Source organism: Euwallacea similis, chromosome 7, assembly GCF_039881205.1.
Source record: "Euwallacea similis isolate ESF13 chromosome 7, ESF131.1, whole genome shotgun sequence".
NCBI classification, from domain to species: Eukaryota; Metazoa; Arthropoda; class Insecta; order Coleoptera; family Curculionidae; genus Euwallacea; species Euwallacea similis.
In genome coordinates, this window is record NC_089615.1 from 7,014,586 (window position 1) to 7,036,906 (window position 22,321).

The following is a 22,321-nucleotide window of genomic DNA, read 5'->3' on the forward strand; positions in this document are numbered from 1 at the left end:
TTGCTTATGTCCTGCGGTGTTGAGAATCCCATTTAATTCAATTTTTACTTACGTATTCAGCTTTAATTTTAAAGTGGGAAAAAACACGCACCAAAAAATTCTTTATTATGAAAATATTAACGGTTTTTGTGAGAACGACTTATTATCATCAGCAAAAATCTAGAATGGCAATAAGATATTGTCTCCTATGAAAACAATTATCCTAGTAACGTTTTCGAACAGTCTATAATAAATAAAAATAAACCTATTATGCGTCTTTGCATCATATACATATAGTAGGTACGTACATATGTACAATATCAAATCAAAGGATATACATATTAAAACAGAAAAATCACAAAAACAACATGAAAACACAAAAAATATGCCATAACCCTAATAAAAACATTAAAAATGGAAGAATTTTGTTGGCCAAATATATGTACATATGTCAGGGTGCCTTTGATAATGATCAAAACATTAAATGAAACAATCCTTGCTCATCATTATCAGAGAACTAATTGTAATCGTCATTACTAATACGAAGAATAAATATACGTAATAAGGGAGTTAATTTTAATTCTACTCTTGCACAAATAGAAATCATCGGAAGAAGGAGAGTTTCCTGAACTGCCTATTCCCGAAATAGGGTAACCGGCAGCTTTTTAGAAATTTTATTTACTAGATTCAGGCAGAAATTTACCAAAATGAGATGTTTATTTTATAACTTTGACCCCAATTGTGCATGGTGTTTTACTTTGAGGGAAGAACATATTTCAAAAAGAGTAAACATTTATGGAAATATTATTCATATTTTAAACGATAACGAGGATACAATGGCTTCCAAATATAAAAAAAAAATGTACAGTTTTTTTTGTAAGTGTACAACTCACCGGTCTGATTACGAAAACCACACGCAAAACAAAATAATATACAGTGTATCTAATATAAAGATATACCAGATGTCGAAGATTTTCTAGGAATCGTGAATCTTAATTAGAACAAATCTATCAAAATGGGCTTCGCATATAAGTTTAAACACGGATATTTCGATTTATCTGTTTGTAAGTGCCTCAAAAAAATTTGAAATGATGTGAAATACTTCATTTTCCATTTTTACGACATATTATAACAGAAGAGAGAACAAATGAAATACAGAGTAGAAGTTTAAAATAGTTGGGGTTCATTAGGTTAACAGTATTCTTAGCTTTAATGAATTTTAACCCAAGAAATGTTACTCGAAATTGAGGAATAAAAAGAGTTATGTTAACTCCCACAAAACAAAGTTAACGTTGAACTTTATAATAAATACGGATTCGATTTTCAACGGTTTAATAAATATTTAGTTTTTATGTTTCCCTTGACTTTTAATGATATTGTTACGTAACAACTCAGCAAAAATATCTCCAACGAGCTACTTGAATAACCCTGCATAGCCCATCCCATTTTGATATAATTTGAACACGTCAGGATTTTTCAATTCCAGTTCCATCTGGAAGTGTGATAAGTCCTGCCAAATGTCAAATGCAGACAAGATGTTAATAAATAATCTTTATTTGAATTTATCTTAACAATTAACAAAACTTATCAAAAAGAATTCGAACACAATCATCTCGAAGGATTAATTGCATTAAATCTACGTTTCCAATACAAAATCGAAATTAAATACTGGCAAATCGTTTTACCATGTGAAAAACCCTTGCAGAATTATTACATAGGTATATCGTACACATTTCTGAGGATCATTACTTACAGTATCAAGTCATCAATTACCATAATACTCTTAACCTTTTTTACATTTACTAGTTAGTGGCTGTTTATTATTTTTGACTGGACACTTGATACGAGGATAAAATACTATCGTTCTCGGTTCAGATAAGCGAATGCCAGCCACTAACTTGAACAAATCGAATTACAAATTTACACTTAGAAGAGTTTAAAAAGGATGAAAAATTGCCATGCACATTTCACAATCTGTGGGAAGATTTTCGTTTCCTAGTTTCTGCCTTAATTGTGATTGACCTAATTATGCACTAATCGTTACAATTTGTCAGAAGGAATTGGTTTAGATTCAAGCTTAAAGATCAGTTGTTGATTTGCTGATAAGAAGGTTTTTTCCACTCGTCAGAATTTCCTAATTTTTAATTGTATTCACGGTGTTTCAAGCTAATCACTTATATACGTTCAAAAATAGCTTTATTTATCTACAAAAACGATAACTCAACAATGCTTTATTACAGAAAAAATAGTACATTCATTCAAAATGCCTGGAGATATCTTGATTAAATTTTGTAAGCATTGATCTCTAGGAAAGGCGGATGTCGCGAGAAAGAATACGCCACCCTCCCAGAACCAAATAGACTCTGTGAAAATCCTCGTTTTTCTTAACAAAAATAGGAAACTCCAAAATATGTATCACCGATTAAGTAATTACGAATTATCAGAATCATACCAAACGTTGCTTTTGATTTAACTGAAAATTTCCTCGAGCAATTTTTCTAATAAATTTAAATACTCGTACTTGAGAATCCTTAGAGCATCATATTAAGAGAGAAGTTGAATCAATTTAAATGACCCATAATAGTTAATTTCCATGCAAAGCAAGAACTTGACCGATACCCAGGGTATATTTGAATGTTTCTATGGCAACTAACTTTAATTACGAAGTATTAATGGATCTTTAGGTTTTGAAGGACATCACCAAATAAACCAAGTTGATACGAATGTGATTACGACTACTATGGTTTCTTAATCGGTTTATGTCCAAAATCGCAAGGAGGAAGATTTTAAAAAGACGTTTGAATTCAATTCGATTTATTCGTATTTCATGCAAGTGAGTTGTCCGACAACTCAAAGATCACCAACATACATATTTATTGAAAGGTTTATGCTCACAAAATTCATGCTGGAATTTATATGAATTCGAGCATGCATTTTGTAAATTTGACGCCGAAACTCTTGAACTTAATGTGAGAACCAATACTCAACGCACCGTGTTAGACTGATATGTTTTTGCAGCTCGTCTCTGAACTTGAAGCTAAACCAATCTATACGACGTGTTTACACTACCAAAAATTTGATCAGTGCAATTCTTACATACCAACAACATTCTAAAACTGAAGTTTGTACTCGTTTATACATTTCTTTAATAATTCGATTTAATATAACGACCATCATTATAAATTACAATTCGTTTTATATGGGAAAAAATTAAATTAAACGCATTCCTCGCCAAATGCGAATGTTGAGGAATTTTTACAATTAGATGCCTTCTAGAATTTAGTGATGTAGTATGAAATTTATTTGAAATCAAGTTGAATATTTATTTTATAAAAACATTATAATTTAAATCTCATTCCAAAAATAAAGACAAAGGACCTTCATAGGATAAGTTTTTCACTTTTTTTTTAAGTTAAGTAGGGCGGGGATGCAGCCTACCTTTTGGAAACAATTTCCGTTTAACATAATCAGTAAATGCAGACACACGACCAATAAGGGGCTACGAACATTATTAGTATTTTCGACTGCGTTTATATGGGCAATTATTCTGCCTTATTGAATTGGAAATAACGCTGTTCTCCAGGGAAGTAGTAAGCTGTTTTGTCCAATTTTTTTGTTAATAGATACACTGTTAACGAAAAATTATGTAACTAACCTAAACTATCGGACCTACCTACCTACACAACTTTTACCTGAAAAGTAACTGGCACTACCTTTTTTTATGTCAACTGAATGTAATATCAGGCTAATTAATGAATGTCAGCATATCAACTGTCCTCCTAATCATATTCACAAGTTAAGCTACTGCTATTGTCATATTATACCAATTCTACAAAAAGTCATGCATCGTTTTGTTTCGGATTGCAATACCAAATACACACAAAGCCTTGGGAAACAGAAATCTTTACCTAAACGCCCTAAGTCTGTTTGGAGTTCCCAAAGTGCGTACTACGTGGTATCTACAATAAAAAACATACCCAGGCATAGGTTAAAGTAAAGGAATACTACATTAGTGGTGATTTATGATTAGGATAACGTACATTTCTTCGGCATTGGTGAAATCTAAAAATACGATTTGAAGTTGATTTAAGAAGTTTTGAAGTAGAAAACCATCTAAGTCTATTATAGTGGGATCTGAGCTTTCCTATAATTATAAAACTTTCCGTAAATCTTATACAAATTATTAAAAATACGGCGTTTTGTAAAAAATCTTATCTAATTCACTATTATTTACCTAGGAATCCAGGATTGCACCATTCAAAATTTATATGCATAACGTGTTAATAAATTTAAAAAAAAGTTGTAGATTGCATAAAGCACAAATTGTTAAAGCTGTAATTAATGAATGCGGCTCCAAGGAATTACTAAACATCACAAAAACATTTTAAAGGATTTCACTTTGAATTCAGTAACTACTTGAAAGACGCCGTGGGGCCATACTTTCCAAAATTACCAAAAGATTTTTTCGATGGCATGCCCTTATTAGAAACACGTTGGAGTAAGTGTATTACTGTTATTCCAAAATCAGTTAGGAAAAATGTGTATTTTTTCTAACTCATTGTTATCATAGCTAGGTAGGCAACTCAAAAAAATGAGTCACGTAATTTTAGGCATCTCCAAAAGTCTCATACGGAAAAATGTTCCATTCAAGATTTCACAAATGTACCAAAAACAGAAAAAATGCTTTAAAAAAGGGTTTTCAATTTGTTTCCTATATTTTTATTTTTTCCTTTCTCCCCAAATATGCTTTATGTTTAATTATGTCTCAAAGCTTCGTCTCAATTTTTTTTATCGCCAGTGTATCTATAGTTGACTGTAAAAACAACTACGGATGGATTTTAAAATAAAGATATTCAACTACGAACTTTACCAAAATCTCAAAGCTTTTATCCAGGTGTTCTATTGTATTTTCTGATCATTATGTTAAATTCCCTTGAAGACTAACGTTTTTTCCAAAAATGCGAATAGTCTTGGCAGTGTAGAATGGGAAGCCTGAGGGGTGAGCGTCCAGCCAAACGTCACTCACGAAATGTACAAATCGGGACTTCAAAAACGGCCAATCCGCCAGTTCAGGCCTCCAAAAGAATAATTTCCTCGAATTGATTATCTAATATAGACCTACAAATCATTTTCCATGGCAATGAAAAATGAACTATTTCCTGTGTGTTTTGGGAATGTTACAGTGCAAGCGCATCGCAGATCTTATATTATGCCATACCAACAGATATTCCAATGTTATGTCCATTAGTGAAAAGTGAAAAGACACTATACTTTAATTCATTTCTAGGTGGACATGGACAATTGTACTGCAACATATATCCCAATAAAGTACACCTAGTTAGTATCCGCACGTTGGTTAGATGTGTAGTACACTAATCAAAATTTAGAGGGTAAATTGGCACAATATTACGTTATTATTTCGTATTACAATAATTATTCGTAATTAATAATATTAAACAGCCTTTAGTTTTATTTCTATTGATCGATACATTTCGAAATTTGGCGCTAGGATGTCGATTCGACACTGTCGATCAGAACTGGTTATTTTGCACTTATTTCAGAGATGATCGATCAAAATTTGGCACAAGTGCTCACCGCGCTCTAATTTCATGTATTACCTCACAATTACCTATAGGAATGGAACCACTCAAAATTTTGACAAATATACATCGGCGTGGTTTCAATCATTTACCAATTAATTCAAAATGAAAATTGAGCAATGTACAATCGTAACTCAATTATAAATACTTTTTAGTTATCTAAACAACTTTATAAATATTTTTTCTAAGAGCTCTAATAATGTCTTAAAAATATTAACCTTATTCGACTAAGTTCGTGTTTATTTGACACTTATTATAAAAAGTACAAAGCGATTTTTAAATTATTGAGTCTATGCGCGGTACTTACGACGCGTTTAAGTCACTTGGCTAAGTGTCCGGATCGTCAGAAAACGTCTTTAGCTGGTTTTATTAAAGCCCATAACTTATCACATGACACAGGATATTAATAAAATTGTATTTGTTCACAACAAAAGGCTGATTATGCTCTAATAATTCGATCCACCTTATCAATTTACAAATAATGTTTTCGGTTTAGAAATGGGCATATTTTTATTTCTCCAATATACCAGTAGACATTTTTATTTTAGTGAGATTTCTATCACCTCCAGTTAACAGACATGCCCACGATGAATCAAATTTGGCAGTGCCGCAATAATCGTTTTATCGTGAACTAATACAACAGTGTTTTAGTTTATAATTCAAGCAGAGAGGAATTTTTGTTATTATTTACAATTTTTTAAACTATAAACACAACGAGATAAAAATGAATTCGATAACTCGGCATTCCAGCACTGAATGACTAAATTTGAATCCCGAGCATAAACTCGTAATTCGAATAATACATAACAGCTAACAGTTAATACGCATCAAGACCATTATTCTTGAATTGTAATGAAGTGAGATACATATGATAATTTGGAATGTGTATATATCTTTTTTAATTCCATTAAATTATTTATATGAACAGAAACAGACTCATTACAACGATGCGCAAATATTGTGCTTAACATCAATATTTTTTGGTCAAATAAATAAGTACGTAAAGGTTAGAAGTGTACAGGATGTTCGAAATTGCATTTGCCGAACATCAATCATATTTTTTACGTTGAAAAGTGATATTTATTCTCTGTATAAACTATATTCCAGAACTAATGCTTTGTTTAGGAAACGCAGGGTGTTAAAATTTTAGATTTTTTAAAAATTTTATTGCACATCCTTTTCAGTTTTTAAGTTGAAACTTTGTACGTGTACTACTCTTTAGAATCCACACGACCACTATTCACAATTCCTCGTCAAAATTTACGTGGCAAATTTTTTTTAAAACGAATCCCTTATATTTATGATGTCAAATTTATCTTGATGCCATGACGCAGCGAGGGTAGACGTTAAGTTGGCAATTTGCTTGTGTGTAACTCTTTGGCTTTTATTAGATTATGGTAGAAAACAAATTGATAGAGACGAGACACCTTGTGGCGATTCTCAGAAATAGATATCGAAAATTTAAAACACCAAAACTTGTTTTATTTACAGGCATCTGAAGTACATTCACTCTCTCAAAAGCTGGGTTTACACTTAATTTCCGTGGAACTCATAGGTAAACAATCTTACCCCACATTCTACAAACTCATAGAGCAAATTTGCAGGTGTGGCACGAGTGCTGTTGACAAAAATCCTGGTTCTTTTGCAATTACTATCGGCATATTCATCAACAAGTTTTTGAGCGCTAGAGTAAGCGAAATCCCCAACAAATGCCGTTCAAATAATCTGCCAAAAGTATTGCTTGTGGCAATAATGTGATACTTTTTCAGGCGTCAGGCTTCCTTTTACCATCTTAAACTTTTTATCACCACTGCCTATATAAGAAATTTTGAATTCCCCGTTCAGGTTAGAGTATTTTTCGCTCTCTTGCATGTTACTTGCAAAAGTATCTAAGAAAGTAGAGAACAAAGAAATGCACATGCTTTAAGTGCCCCTATTTGTACATGAAAATACGTAATAAATTATAATAAAAACTATGAAAATACCTCTGCCATAATTTATTATAAGTCATGTGTACGTGTTACGTGAAAATAATGTGAAATCGTAAAGACACATTTGAAAATAACTGGAAAATGATGACAGCTACGGAAACAATGCAAGCAGAAGGAAAACTTCTAAAATTAAATGGGAAATTCAAATTAAAGAGATCCTGTGCTAAGAAAAAGTACCACCCTTTATATTTAGATAGAAAATTAATTCAGTTTTTTATCATTGATTTTCTTAGCACTGCATATTCACACTCTATATTATTCAATTAACAAAACTTTTCACTGAGCCAAATTATATGTAAAAGTTATTGGCATTTTTAGTTGTGATATAAAACAGTCTGTATGCTTGCAGGAACGCCATGAGAAAAAAAGCGATAGTGGTCTAATAGATATTTCATTTCTAAATTAACCATAATAAAAACTAAAAACTTGATGAACTTCAATACATGTTTTATTAGAATGCGAAGAAGTTATTTAAAAATAAATTCCTCTCTACTTAAAATCGACACCATCTGAATTTAAGGCCCATCTACCGTTCAAGATTATCGTTTTAGGAAAGTTAGATCGACTCACACAACACAGGCAAATTTGTCAATTTCTGATTAATTTTGTAAGTTAAATGACAGGTTCAATTGGCAGATCACAAATATCACCTGTGCAGTATAAAAATTTGAACCTTAAGATTATCATCTTAACCAACAGTCATTTTCTGTTGCATCGATAGGCCTTTAATTCGAACTGATGTGATTAAAAACTTTCCGAAACATCATCACCTTCGACCGAAGTATTGGGGGGATTAATCAGATGCCCTCATAGTCGAAACTCGACGTCAAACCCCGATCACTCACGATCCCACCTCGGCTATGTTCGATATGTGCGCACCGCGCGCTCGATTGTGCGCAAATATGGCAGTGGCGTTCACAGTCGATCCTCTTCTTCCTCCTCTTCTTCAGCCTCTTCGAGCATGCCCTCATTTTCTTCGCGGTAGCCCGGATGTTCCGAGATTGCGTAGTAGTTGCCGTTGTAGATCACGCCTAGTTCGCGCATGTCGGCTCCTCGAATTGTTGCCTAAAAGTCATGCATATCCTTGTTAATTTGCAATTTTTAATAAATGACGTATGATAGCGATTTTTGCTGATGCGCTTGCAAAATTGCGAATTATTTATAAAAATAATTGAAATTAACAAACGAACCTTGATAGTCCAGTTGTAACAGTCGTCACTTTCGCTTTCCCGGTCCAGACGTTCTACGTCGAGAATCTTGGAACTGAGTCGCTCCAGAATAATACCGATATCCTTTATGCTTAGATGTCGTTTCTGGTCGACGCTGAGTTGGTCGATGAGCAGCAGGAACTTTTCGGAGGTGACGGCCTCGTCCTCCATGACGGTGTTTTCCGTCTCGGACTCGGAGGACTCGTGCTCGGAGAGGCGTCCGCCGCCGCGGCCGTCACCTTCAACGTCTAGAATACACGTAGTGGTTGCCTATTTTGAGATCTTTCGTTGTTTCCTTTTAAGGTTGGGTGCTGGTGGCTTACATACTCAATACTAAGCTACTGATATATTATCGTGCAGGCCTCAATTGAGGCTATCGCTATATCGGGGTTAAATGACATACCTAAAAAACGGACGTGTCGGGGCTGAGGAGAAGCTTGCGCTTGCGCCCCGGCATCTTGGATCGGCGAGGTGGCTACCGATTTGTGCACGGCGATTCGCCTCCCTTCCTCGTGCAACGCACAACAATGGAAGTCGCACTCGACGGTACCATTTTGCGGACTACCCGCTCGGGGAAGATGGGCGTGATGTGCACATTCGGGAGTGTGCACGTGCACTGGCGCTTCAAGGGAACTCGTACGACGAGTACCCATAGGTCGAACCTAAATATCACCGTTATTAAGAAATTCTCTAAAATCGACTGAATTGCAGGACAAGTTCTGTTTGCGAGTTCCAGTCGAAATTTCTACATTCTATGTTGCAAACCTCATCATGGTTTATCACAGTGATCTGCGGGCTAGCTCTCCGTGGAGGAGTAAACCCGTCTTGAGCCGATGCCGCGCCCTTGGCAGTAGTGGGCGGCTGCGCCCCCGCCCCCGCGAGCGGCCGTTTACTCGGCGAAAACTTGGCTGGTGATGGCACGTCTGCTGGCCCTCGTCCAGGCCGCTGGTCCCAGTGCAACACCACTGTGACCCGGCCCTAAAAACGTTATCGTTCTTATCTCTCAACCATTTCAGCTTAAACTATTGCGCACCTTGTTGTCCATAATTTTCCACGAGGGCGTCTCATCCTGCAACTCCAGTGCGTTGATAGTCTCGCATACAATGCGGGGTATGGCCGAGACTACTGAAACAAGCGAAACCTTAGAAATAGATATATAAATTAAATGCTTCTAACTACAATTTCTTCTGACTATCTGAGCATGAATGGGCATTTGGTGGTTCTATGAAATTACCTGCTCGAATAACATCAACCCCCGCTGGCAGCCACCTTTCCCCCGGTCGTAATAATAGCAATACACTATTGGGTGGCAACGTTCGGAAGTATTCAGCGTCTTCCACTTGAGTACCATCCGACTCTAACACTAACCTCACCTACAAGAACAATGACTTGGTCAGACAAATTTACTTTTTAAACATTTTTTCTCCTAATATCCACGTTATAATATGGAATAATAGAATATTGGAGTTCTTCTAATCATTTAATCTTCAATATTTCTTTTAATTCATAGTTTCTTACCGGTTCTTGTGCTGTGACGCCCAACTTGTCACGGCCACGAGCCACCAGCTCCTCGAGACTGCCCACCACCAGCCCCTTGCGCACGCTACGCTGCCCGTCCCATAGTTTGAAGGGCCGCTTGCCGCGCGCGTCCTGTGATGAAAATTCATTCAGTATGTTTTTTCCAAACGTAACCACTTAAAAAGGAAATATTTTATAAAGAAAATTAGATCTAAACCAATAAGATGTCAGTTCAGATACTAAGAGAGCATTTAAAATCGTTGTCCTTTGTGGGATGAAGTCCATACCAACCCCCCCTGATAAAATAACTTATCATTTTTAACGGTACCGAATCCGATAACGTTAAAGCTATTACCAATATTTATTAAAAGGAAATGTGCTGCCATGTCGGATGAATTGGGTTACATTTAAAAAATTATGAGCTTAATGCAACGTGTTCCAAACATTGTGGACAATTCAAATATACATTTTTTGAGTCAGAACCAATCGAAAAATATTATTTCTAGTGTTTTAGTTAGTGTGATTAGTTCTTCATGCTATGTTTAGAAATATGAGATTTAATGATTTTATCTCTAATAGTTTTGACGCTAACGAAAAATTTCTATTCTTGTATTCGTATTGAAAAACTTAGCTATTGATGAAGAGGCTGGGAAACGCGAGGAAACTGACAAATTTGATGCCGGAATTACTTACTTCCGTATGTTTACAGTTTGTCCATCAGGAGGAGCATTCATTTTTGAAATCATATTTTAAAATCACCATGAAAATCCTCATCCAATCAAATAACAATATACAGAGCGTTCCCTTTAAGGAAACGTATGTTAAAAACACCCTATATAACTTTCACTATTTTTAACATATCGTTCAAGTCATCCTATAAGGCATCAGCTTCGCTCAAAATCAATATTTGCAATAGCTTCGACGCCATCGAATCCTGTATCGTTTTGACAGGTCAGATTGCTCCTTGCCATTTTGTTAGCCTCAGTGATTCCTGATTTGATTCATATGGACAGTGCACTATGAACAAGTCAGATAAAACCGGGTTCGATTATGCATATGGTTTATTCTTTTGGCTCTATATAGATGGACGATGGTTTAATCAGATTCCACAATCAAGTTGTAAAATATTACAGTATTTTTTCCAATATTAAGTCCTTTCTGATCTTCAAACCATTTTGTATTAGCTGCGCCTCTAATTCCTACGTAAAAATAGTGTATTTTTCAACGAATAACGAAAAAAGTATTTTCTGTTGGTGAGAGAATAGTTTATGTTTGAATTACAGAAAACGATTATTTTACGATCATTCATGACACAAATAGTAATTAAATTATTTAATTGTTAGTAATATTGCCAACCGCATTCACACACGGTGTGCTTCAACAGCGCAACCAACTATACACAAAATCAACAAGGCATAGTAATATTCAATTCCATTAATAAATAATTGAAACACCACCGTTTTGGTCTCTTATTAGACGCTTATCCAACTGACAAGGATAGTTAATAAAACTTTTAGTTCTTATCGTCTGACATTCTGCTTCATACTATGGTTCGTCACTATTATCAGGCTTGAATTTTTAAACGGGCTACTCGCATAGTTTCGACAACACTCCCACGACTACATTTCTAACAATACTACCTCGCATCAGTGTTAAACTTTAACTTCTAGACGTGAAAGTTAATGTTATGGGATATTCCATATCTAGAGATTAACATAATGATTTCGATTGGGTTATATGAAAAGGCTGTCTTGTGAAAGTTGTCTATTTTAAGTAGGCATAGAAAAATATAATTATTTTATCTAAGGTAGATATGCCTTTGAGTAAACACAATCACCTTCATGATGGAACATTCATGTTGGCTTAACGGTCATGTTACAAGTTACCTTCGTTTCATAGTTGAATTTCTTGTGCGTTACAAAACTCTACTGTTGTTAAATTCTTAATTATTTTACTTAGGATTCTCCACTTTTTTCATTGCACAAAAGCATTTGGTCACCACCACAATTAATATCTTGAAGACATCAGTCACAAGTAACACTTGTTTTGGAAACTTTGAACCATTTCTTCACCACTTTTCTTAGTTAACGAACGATTTATAAGCTTTGTAAGGTAGGGCACACAACTAAAAGCCTTGCGCAAACTAAACAAACAAATGGAGCTCCATTAAAGCCTTAAGAAATCGTTGGCAAGAATAACATTACTCACTTATATTAATCCTGCTCTCACCGCAAGTTGCCACAAATTTCCCTATCTAGAAGGATAAACCCAAGCCACAAACTTAGCAACTGTATACATAGATTTTGAAAGTCCCCATTAGGATAAGATTGGACTTGGTGATATAGTTACTCCTGACACTTACTGCGACAGGTATTATAAGTTACTGAAATGATTTATGGTTTGCACATAAGTATGTGGTAAACTTGCTTAAAGAGGCTTCAGAATGAATATCTTTGCTTTAATTCAAGAAATACAAAAAAAAAATAAAGAAGGGAACGTCTTATTCTTAACGTTACCTCAAATAGCTATGTAAAATAATTATACTTCCCCCTACAAGCATATTAACCCAACAACATCTCGCATTAAATTGTCCAAGCAACGTCAATGCCACGCTTTAAAGGCACACCGCTCCAATACATTAACCCCATAGCGAAAAGGAGCGCCATTGATCGAATTAAGTGATCCGAAATATTGGAGCGATGTCGATCAGCGATGGCATCATCGCATGTCACCCCATAAATGAATAACCTCCACCCAAATGGGTCAAAAACACACCTGCAACACGCCCATGCTCCGGCCCGATGGCTCAGAAACCGTGTTTCGCGCCCGGTCGCCGCATCGCGACTGGTCCTGACCTATCCCGGAGGAACTCGCGAGTGCGTTGAACCGGCCTAACATGCGCTTCCACGGCCGGACAGGACCGGGATCGACGAGGTTCGATATCTGGATCGTATCCAGATACGGGATTGAATTATACGACTCCGTTGAGTTCTGGCGGAGTGTTTTACGTGCATTGCGGCTCGTGATTAGAGAAGTATAGTAGAAGGTTACTCGTTCCTCCATTCTCAGAAAGAATTTAGGGAATTTGATATAAAAATAATAAAACATGCTGTTATGTTCACCATAGGTGAGTCTGGAATGTTGACCTTCTTAACTCACTCGATAAAACTGAATGTCACCTGAATGATTATTCATATGTATATTGTCCATGTAGAAGATGGACATTTTTTGTGATACATGTATTAGATTGCTTGACTTAAGAAAATTTAGTTTGAAAGAGCTATTCTTTAAGATGTTATTTCTTTTCCAATTTTTCGCCTATGTTTCTAGGTAGTTTTAAATAAGATATTCTAAGATTTTTTTTTAAAGACGTCAAAAACTATAAATTTTTTCGAAATTCTCTTTTATAATTATTTCTAATTAATTTGGTAGAGTTTCAAAGAGTTTTTTCAGATTTCTAATGATTTTTGAATGTTTAATTCGAATTTAACATAATTTTCAGATATCTAAAGCTATTTTTGCTACTTATTGTATATTTCTATTCTTTATAAAATATTTTCGAAGGATTTTTAAAATTTTCAGTATCTGAATGTGGGAAGCCTAGTTTTAAAGTCATTTAAGTCTTGCCTTCATTTACCATCGTAAATCCACAGAAATTGAACATATGTTTTCTATTTTAAAAAATCAAGTCCCTGACTGTGAGGGAACCTGTTTTGAAGAGGTCCCAAAGATGGATGTATTTCCTATGAAATTAAAACCCACTCCCTTCTTTCCCCCTTGAATTCTTGAAGTTACTACATCAACACTCAATTTTCAAATACTTGTTGTACTCAAAATATTATGTAGTTTTTGAACTTGTCATCATCAAATTCTATTCTAATCAAATATACAGGGAGAAGAAAAAAATGCTTTTTTAAAAGGAGCTCCCTATACGGTTGATCCAGTTTTGCTGCTTTCACTTCCTGCTCCAACATCAAGGTAGATTCTATTATTAAAACTATACCAAAATGTCATATTAAGATAAGTTGCTAAATGCTTCCTTTACGAGATGCAAAATTTTAGATTTTTTTCGACTTTCCGCACAGCTCCTACAGTTTTTGAGATAACTAGTTCAAATTTAGCGCGTTTATTTCCATATGAAGCTATTATTTACATGTATAAAATATTTTTGTTATTGCAATTTTTCCAAATTGACAAATGATTGGTGAACTAAGTCTTTTTCTTAACTGAACACAAAAAAAAACTAAAAAATCGTCATGTTTAAGTATACTATTCATTTGCCTTCATTACATTCCGGAAAGAATCTAGTTACTCAAAAATATACCTGAAGTTCAATTAAAGATATTCTTCAATTTCTATTTCACTTTTGTGCATTTGATGAGCAGGTCTGCGGATTACACGACCGATTTTATGACAAAAGCTTTTCAGTAATCTCGATAGTATTTGTCTCTCGAGTTTTTGTTCAAAGGAAAGTGGACATTCTGTGGAACATCTAGTTTAATTGCAAGCCATAATTAGTGAGGCATACAGGGTTATTCACGCTATACGGCGCGGAATATTGTGGCTAAAATACGAGGCTTTCAAAAGGTTTCACTTTTGGGCTTCGGTTGTCAAAATCATATCCATAAAGTTCTTGGCAAAGCTGGATTTTATAAGGATAAAAACTATGTTTTTTAAGAATCCTTGAAACACTTGCTTGACTAATGTTCGTAACTTCAGATATCAAATTTTGACTAATATTGGGATTTTCGATAACTGAACCAACTACCATAAAAACATTTTCGTCATCTTCAGTGACAGACTTCCTTGTAATGGGTTTCTTGTAATTGACACTTCCTGTCTCTTTAAACTGGTGCAATAATCTTTCAAAAACGGCTGGCTTAGGATGTTTTCTTTCGGGAAACCTTTGAGCATAAACTCGAGAAGCCAATAAACAATTCTTATGACATTCTCCAAGAATAAAAATCATGTCAATACGCTCTTCTTTTGGGTAAATCTTCATTTTAACTATGTAACACCACAACAATATTTCAAATAACAAACAATCTAAACGTCCAAAATTACGAAAAATAATACCATTTTAGTAAAAACGAAAGACAAACTACGCAGACTAAACTGACAGATTAAATAAATTATCTGACATTTTGAAATATCATAGGCAACTAGATACTAGAATTAGCATACATTGGAATTTTGAACTAAATAACACCAAATGGCGCAAAGAACAATTATTTAGCGTATTCTGTAAAAACGCAAAAACTTAGTTATAAACACCCTAATACCATTCGATAGGTAAATAAAAATTATATATCCTGGTAAGTTAAAAAATATAGCGTTGTATTTAAATTAATAAAATTATAGCCACTTAAAGTTCTTATTTGATTAGTTTTAATTTTTGCACATCCTGTATAAAATGGCAAGTTTATCATGATTGGAATATAAAATATGATCTATTGTTACACTACACTGTAAATTGCACTTGTATAACTTAAATACTTCTTAAGTGTTTAAAACATGAAAATTAGGTCAAATTTTGATAAAATTCAAATTATTTAAAAAACCTTAAGTTTTAGGTATAGTAAACCTTATTAAAACAGACACTTATTTTGATCGGAGAATCCAAAAATGCAATAATATACAGAGGGTTCCATTTAAAAAAACACAACTTTGATACTTTTAGAGCTTTTGGGACACCCCGTATACTATGAAAATAATTTTAAAAAGTAGCCATAATAGATCCCCATATAGCCCAAAAGTGAAACCTTTTGAAAACCTCGTATTTTAGCCACAATATTCCGCGCCGTATAGCGTGAATAACCCTGTATATTTTTCAAGAATTTAGAAGGTCTTGAATACTTAGTAGAAATAACTTAGTTAAATAATTGTGGCCAATTTTTTTAATAAAAATATTTCTCTATATGACGTTCAAGAACCGCTAAAAATTAATCAGTCATCTTTGCACTCTATTAACTCTAACACCGTCCACTCTACCTCCGAACTCGTCCTATCGACCTGCTATTCTATTTACTCTGCGAAAGAGGTGGGGCAGCGCTTACTCCTTTATCCCTTCCAGATTTTCTTGCCGAAGACAGATGTGGACCCCGCAAATTATATAAGTTTTTTACACCAGACTTCAAAAATATACAGTGAAGATATAAATTCTAAGCAGAATTTTATGACTTTCATTTGAAACAATTGCTTCTTGAATTATATGACATTCATGGAAGAAAATCTGGAATTAACTAAAATACGTAAATCAACTATACATCTACACGTGGTGTTCCCAGGCGGTCGCTCCCCATCCAGGTACTAAGCACGCTCGACCTCACTTGACTTCGGTCATCGCACGAGAACTTCAACTCAAACTCAAAACCATTTTATTTATAAATTTACAATTAGTACATTACACATTAATAACTAAGTATATATAAGATATACAAATGGCTACAAATATTTGCACCCAACATCTTAGACAAGCAAACTGGTGCATGGTAAACCGTGCGAAAAACACGATGGACAGAGAGTGGATTAACAAGAGCAACTTATATAACTTATCACTTGGGTTCTTGGCTCTTACATAAACATTTGCAGAATTGACAAATTTGTGTAAAACGTGTATTTGAGATAGACGAATACTAACTAAAGGGCCTCCATGGCTCTAGGAAGATTGGAAGGTGCTTATATGCTGGCCTCTGCTTAACATGGTTTCCAGGATCAAATCGCAATCGAGTTAAATTTCTAGTCAAGATAGAACCAAAAACTTGGTAGTTATAAAATTTATTTGAGATTTTATCCATATACTATGTAAGTACATAGTATCCATATACTATGTAAGTACATGTATGTAAAAAACTTAAGTGTTACCAAGTGGTAACACTTAAGTTTTTTAATTTTTATTCTTCAAGTCACTGTTCTGTTTCCTCTTTCTAGAGTGCTCCGTAGGGATGATTCACTATCGTGAAGAGTTTCAGAAATTTTTGCCTTAGAGAGTTTTTTTTTTACTTTGTTTAAAAGGTCTTTACACCTCAAACAGAGATTTTGTTCGCTTGTAATGCTGAATAAAGTTTTCGTTGCCGATTTACCTTAGGTTCACTTGTTAATCCAGAGAACATATCAGTTGCTGGATTATTTGCTACTATTGATAAGATCGATTCATATGATCTATCAAAGTAGCAAGAATCGTCAATTTTAGGTCACTTTCTCAGTAACTATATATTTCCGAACTTTTATTTATAAGTATTTATTGCATGTTAACATTTTAATCTCGAATATATATCTTGTAATTTATTGTCCTCAACGATGCTGTGCAGAGCAGTCAGGTGTAAAGTAAGTATTTTAAATATCAAAATTGAATTTCTTCTCTGTTTCTTAAAATTTTATATTGCGCCAATAATTTTTAGTCCGGTCCTGTCATATTATGCCCCAGGAAGACCGGGCTCGTGCGATGCCCTGGCCTACGTCAACCTGGCAGGCCGTAGACCGCTCGATGGGCCGATGACCCATTTAATAAGCATGTACGAGAAAGTGGGTCGTCGTGGCAGAGCGCGAAATTGTAAGGGTTGTAGTGTATAAAGTGGGGCGTTTCGGGGTCGGATTTACAGTCACATTCTACGAGAGGGGACAATTGATGCTGAAATTAACGTACGCAGAGTTGGAGAATAATTATGTTGAGGATAAAGCTTTCAAATTTGTTTTTTTTTTAAATGAACAATATGTCGTATTTTCACGATATTTCCACCTGTTAAGCACTAGTCGTATAAAGCCGAGGTAGCGTGCAGACTGGTTTAGTGCTGGCACAAGTAAGTAAAACGCTGTAGTAAAGAGAAGCCAGACAAGTAACTTGCTTTAGTTACTTTCGCCAGTAATTAAGCCCCTGTGCACGCCTAATTAGTCATGTCATTAATAACTAACAACAGAAAGACACATATTGTAGCCCTTGTTAAATGAAAATGGAGAGGCTCATCATAGTATAAATTCCTCAGTGTTGGTGAAAACTATAATTCTATTAAAATTAAAACAATAAAATCTACACGTAATCGGATTTAAAAAAGACGATATTATAGTACTTTTATCATTTTCCTATATCTGCAAGGCATCTGACATATACCTACCCAAAATCACTAAATAAAAGGGAGCCTAACCAAACGAAACAAAGGTAGACTTTGACAGAAAATCCTCTGCGAAGTCAGAAAACTCAATGTTTTTTAAATAGAAATAATATTTTTAACGTCTGCTGGTGATTCTATTTCTTTTATAGATTTCGTTTTATCATCAGCAGAAAATTTACATCATTTTATATGAAATCGAACTTTTCCATTGATTTCGAAAAAATTTTTATACTAAGGAAATACAAAAAATAAAATATAGTGAGTAAATAAGGTTTCTAAAGGATCATTCAGCAAAATGACACCCTCTTCTGAAAACCCTGTGTTTCAAACTCAATTGCATGTTTAATCCTTTCATACACAAGACTTGCCCTTTCATTTTTATCTTTCATTATTACTATTTACTATTACTGTAGAAAATTTACCAAAATGTTATTATATAAAAAAAAGAGTCCTTTAAAAGTTCAAAAGTCCAGAATTCTATTCGGCAACGTTCCTGCTGAGTTTAGTAAATCAGGCCAGCCGAAGACACGCGATCATGACCGATTATTTCCCCCAATTTCCCGGCGTTGCATCGTAAAAGAGCGCAATCTTCCCTCGACAGATAAAATATTATACAGGTCCGCCCTTAAAGGATACATTTACTAAAACCCTAGGGGGTATTTATATACAAAATAAAATAATTTCTTATATATATTATAATATAAACAACAAACATACTCATGTACCTTATGCCAGTGCATAAAATAAATATGGATCACAAGTTGAATATAAACATAAACGTTTAACTCGAGGAAAGCACCAGCAACAACGATTAAGTTTATGGCAATAATCAAAAAACTGTGTAGGGTAGCACCAAGACCCATAGGGTTGATTTAAAGCCATTCCACAAAGAGCCTCTAGCAAAAATTAATAAAAAAAACCTAATATCAGTCCGACAAACCTCGATTCTTCGAAATCCGTCCCGATCTATCACATGAACGCAATAGATGAGGTTAGATCAGATTGCTGTTCAAAGCCTTTAAGTTGCTTAATTAGATGTTCAAAATATTGATTAAACGCTAGTACAGGCATTTTTTGGCATTTCACACACTTAACCAGGCCTTAAAATTTTTAAATGGGACATCATTAATATTACATGTTTGAATCACACCTGATGCTTCTGGTGCAAGCTACTCTTTCACTTAAATTTTTTCTAAAATTTTTGAAATAAAATTTTGATGTCTACGAAAAACAAAATAATTCGTACACTTTTGTACCTTTAAATGAGACACTTTGTATTTAACAAGTATCTACAATTTCCAGTTGAACCGACAAGGACATCGTTGTTTTAAATAAAAGCTTAAATGTATTGCTTATTCGATCCTTGAAAACTTGTAGGAGGGATGGTTTCGTTTGATATAACCCCGAATTGGGCGATTAAGAAGTTAGTTATTTAAAATTGTCGAAACCCGACAGTGGGAAGTAGAATTATCTTGATACTGCAACAATAATGTTGAGCAACGTCGATAATTTTAAGCAACTTCTTTCTTCACCTTTTTGTTGATCCATTTGTCAGGTTGTACCAGATCAAACCATTACTCGTGGAAATAGAAAGATCAATCTTTTTATATATTCCGAAAGAATTTTAAATTTACATTATGACGATGTATCGCGAATTAATATTCCAGTTCAAAATGAAAAATGTTATTAATTTATTAATCACCTTCCAGAAGCACTTGCTATGAATTCTCTAGGGTTTGAGATTCAGCAAAATTGTAAGCAATTCTTTCTGATAGGTTTAACAAATTATTATCCGTTAAAGTCTGAACTACTTTCAGGGTTTAATTCTCTTATTTTGTTCCTTCTAATTTGATCAACTTTCTTAGTTAACATAATCTGCATCATGAGTATTTTCCAAAATCTCAATAATGACCAATACATGCTAGCTGTGATATTGGACGTAGTGTGAATAGTCATAATCTGTCTTAGAAACTAATAACCCGGCAAAGTTAAACACGAACTATCACTAGGGGCGCATTCCCTAGGATTAACAAGCTATATCAATTTTTTTCAAGAAACTGAGCTTGCCTAAAATTCGTGTCACCACGAAATTCTTTTACCGTAAGACCAAAACCTCATTTGACTTGAATTGTTTTATAACAAAAACTTCATACACACGAACATTAATCCAGCGCTTGCCCTTTCATTAGAAATCTAAGATCATATGGCCGTACTATACTTAGAAGTACAGGTTACTTCAAGGAACAACCTCCAGGGAAGTGTAAGAAACTGGATAATACAAAAGGGTGTGAACTGTATGTGGGTGGCGGCTACACCAAATAAGGAGGTGCAAAGTGTGTGGGCGTAAGGATTAACCACGAAAGAAATGCATATTAAATTCGGCTTTGAAGGATAAATTGCTTAGGGCGAAATGAAAGCTATTCAATTCTTCCTTAGCGCCTACGTATTAAATAATAATATGATTATGATGAGTTTTGGAGAAGTTTAAGACGAATGTTTCTTACAATGTCATTAAAGTTTAATACGTTTTTATCACATTAAATAGTCAATTTAAAAAAGTAATAATAAAGCTTTAAATAGTGGCCACTAAAAGACGATGTTTTGATGAACGTCCAGTCCGTATTAATTTCTCTAAGATCCCGGGTAGCGGACTTTCAAAAGCGCAAATTCAAGAGGCCTGATACTTTCAATCTAACATATCCGGGGTCTCAGATTGTATCCTCCTATTAATGCAGTACCATCAGGGTGTTGTATCTAGGTAAAAGTGCGTGGGAGATGCAAGTACAAGTCAAAGAACCGGACTAGGGAGTACAAATCGTTCCAGTGCTAGTGCAAGCTAAATGATAGTGCGTTTTGATCATGCTGTTAAATGCATGTATAGGTCGGTTCGTCGGGTGGGGTGCACATAAGACAAGGTGTCGGTCCGTACCTCTCTTGCCATCACGGCATCGTCGTCGTCGGGCGGGTGCCCGTGTCCGGCCGTGTCCTGCACTCCCGCACTCACTAGCACGTGGGGTGGGGGCCCCCGAGACACCGCGGGCCCTCGTCACAGTTGCATTCCGTTCTCGACTCGTCCATTCCGGGCACAATGGCTGCTGGCTGCCGCCTCTCGTCTTGACCCGCGGATAGCTCGCGCGCCCCCTGCCGGCCGATCGATCGTCCGGTGTTCTGCCTGGCAACGAGGCGCTGCCTGCCACTCCAACGATCAGGCAACGGAAAATGAGCGCAAACGCTACTGCCAACCTTGTTGCCACTTATTAATTTTTTTTTCAATTTTTAAGACCATTACAAGCGAAAAATTCTCCTCAGCATCGTCAGAATAATGAATTTGATGGACTACTCCGCTGGGTTCATGGGGAAAAATCGCCAACAACTGTTTAATTTTTCCAACTAAGGAAATACGTGGTGTGTCAGAAAAAAGATGACAGCCGTATACAGGATGTAAATGGGAACAAAATTTCATATTTTAATGCGTAATAACACGCAAAAAGGCAATTTGAAAAATTCCGAGTACTTCCGGAAATATCCGAAAGGCTCTGTTTTTCTTTGTCTAACCATAAAGCGATTGCCATAGAATCCAGTGGTGTAGTTTGCTTTTTTTAAGGCAAGGAGGTTCAGCATGGTAACCTCGTAAACAGTAATAGATATAGACTTGGATAAATAGGAGAAAATTTGCACATTCAAATGAGTAATTTAAAGGTGCAAACATATCTACAAAATAGTTTTTAGTTATTTCGAAAAAATATAAATTTCGGAATTTATTTTTTATTCAAATTTCCTTTTTAATTTTTTCTCAAGTTATAGTAATAGATGGATGAAAACTAAAACCACATTTCCATTATAGTTTTTTATAAGCTTAAATACCGACTCTTATATTTTTTCGCTAACGGTAAGGAAGCAGCAAAATTGATGTCCGC

General features: G+C 34.9%; 1 protein-coding gene across 3 annotated transcripts; it reads right to left on the reverse strand.

The window, feature by feature from the left end:
• Positions 1-1,517: 1,517 nt before the first annotated feature.
• On the reverse strand, positions 1,518-21,556 carry Drep2 (DNA fragmentation factor-related protein 2). Of its 3 annotated transcripts, none has more exons than XM_066392138.1 (8): positions 21,334-21,556; positions 10,297-10,428; positions 10,013-10,151; positions 9,812-9,903; positions 9,544-9,756; positions 9,182-9,440; positions 8,761-9,026; positions 1,518-8,635 (listed from the first exon to the last, which is right to left on the reverse strand). In XM_066392138.1, exons 1-8 carry the CDS (start codon positions 21,343-21,345, stop codon positions 8,486-8,488), a joined length of 1,263 nt encoding a protein of 420 aa, XP_066248235.1. In that variant the 5' UTR covers positions 21,346-21,556; the 3' UTR covers positions 1,518-8,485. The 3 variants fall into 3 exon arrangements, with proteins under 3 accessions (XP_066248235.1, XP_066248236.1, XP_066248234.1); XM_066392139.1 differs by lacking the exon at positions 21,334-21,556 and adding an exon at positions 13,072-13,127 and having other exon boundaries at positions 9,812-9,900; XM_066392137.1 differs by lacking the exon at positions 21,334-21,556 and adding an exon at positions 13,072-13,127.
• Between the last annotated feature and the right edge of the window lie 765 nt (positions 21,557-22,321).

Coding starts and splice junctions, on each gene's coding strand:
- Drep2 (XM_066392137.1), bottom strand. Junction 10,152..10,296: donor GCGTCACAGCACAAGAACCG/GTAAGAAACTAT, acceptor TTGTTCTTGTAG/GTGAGGTTAGTGTTAGAGTC. Junction 9,904..10,012: donor GGTTGATGTTATTCGAGCAG/GTAATTTCATAG, acceptor CGCTTGTTTCAG/TAGTCTCGGCCATACCCCGC.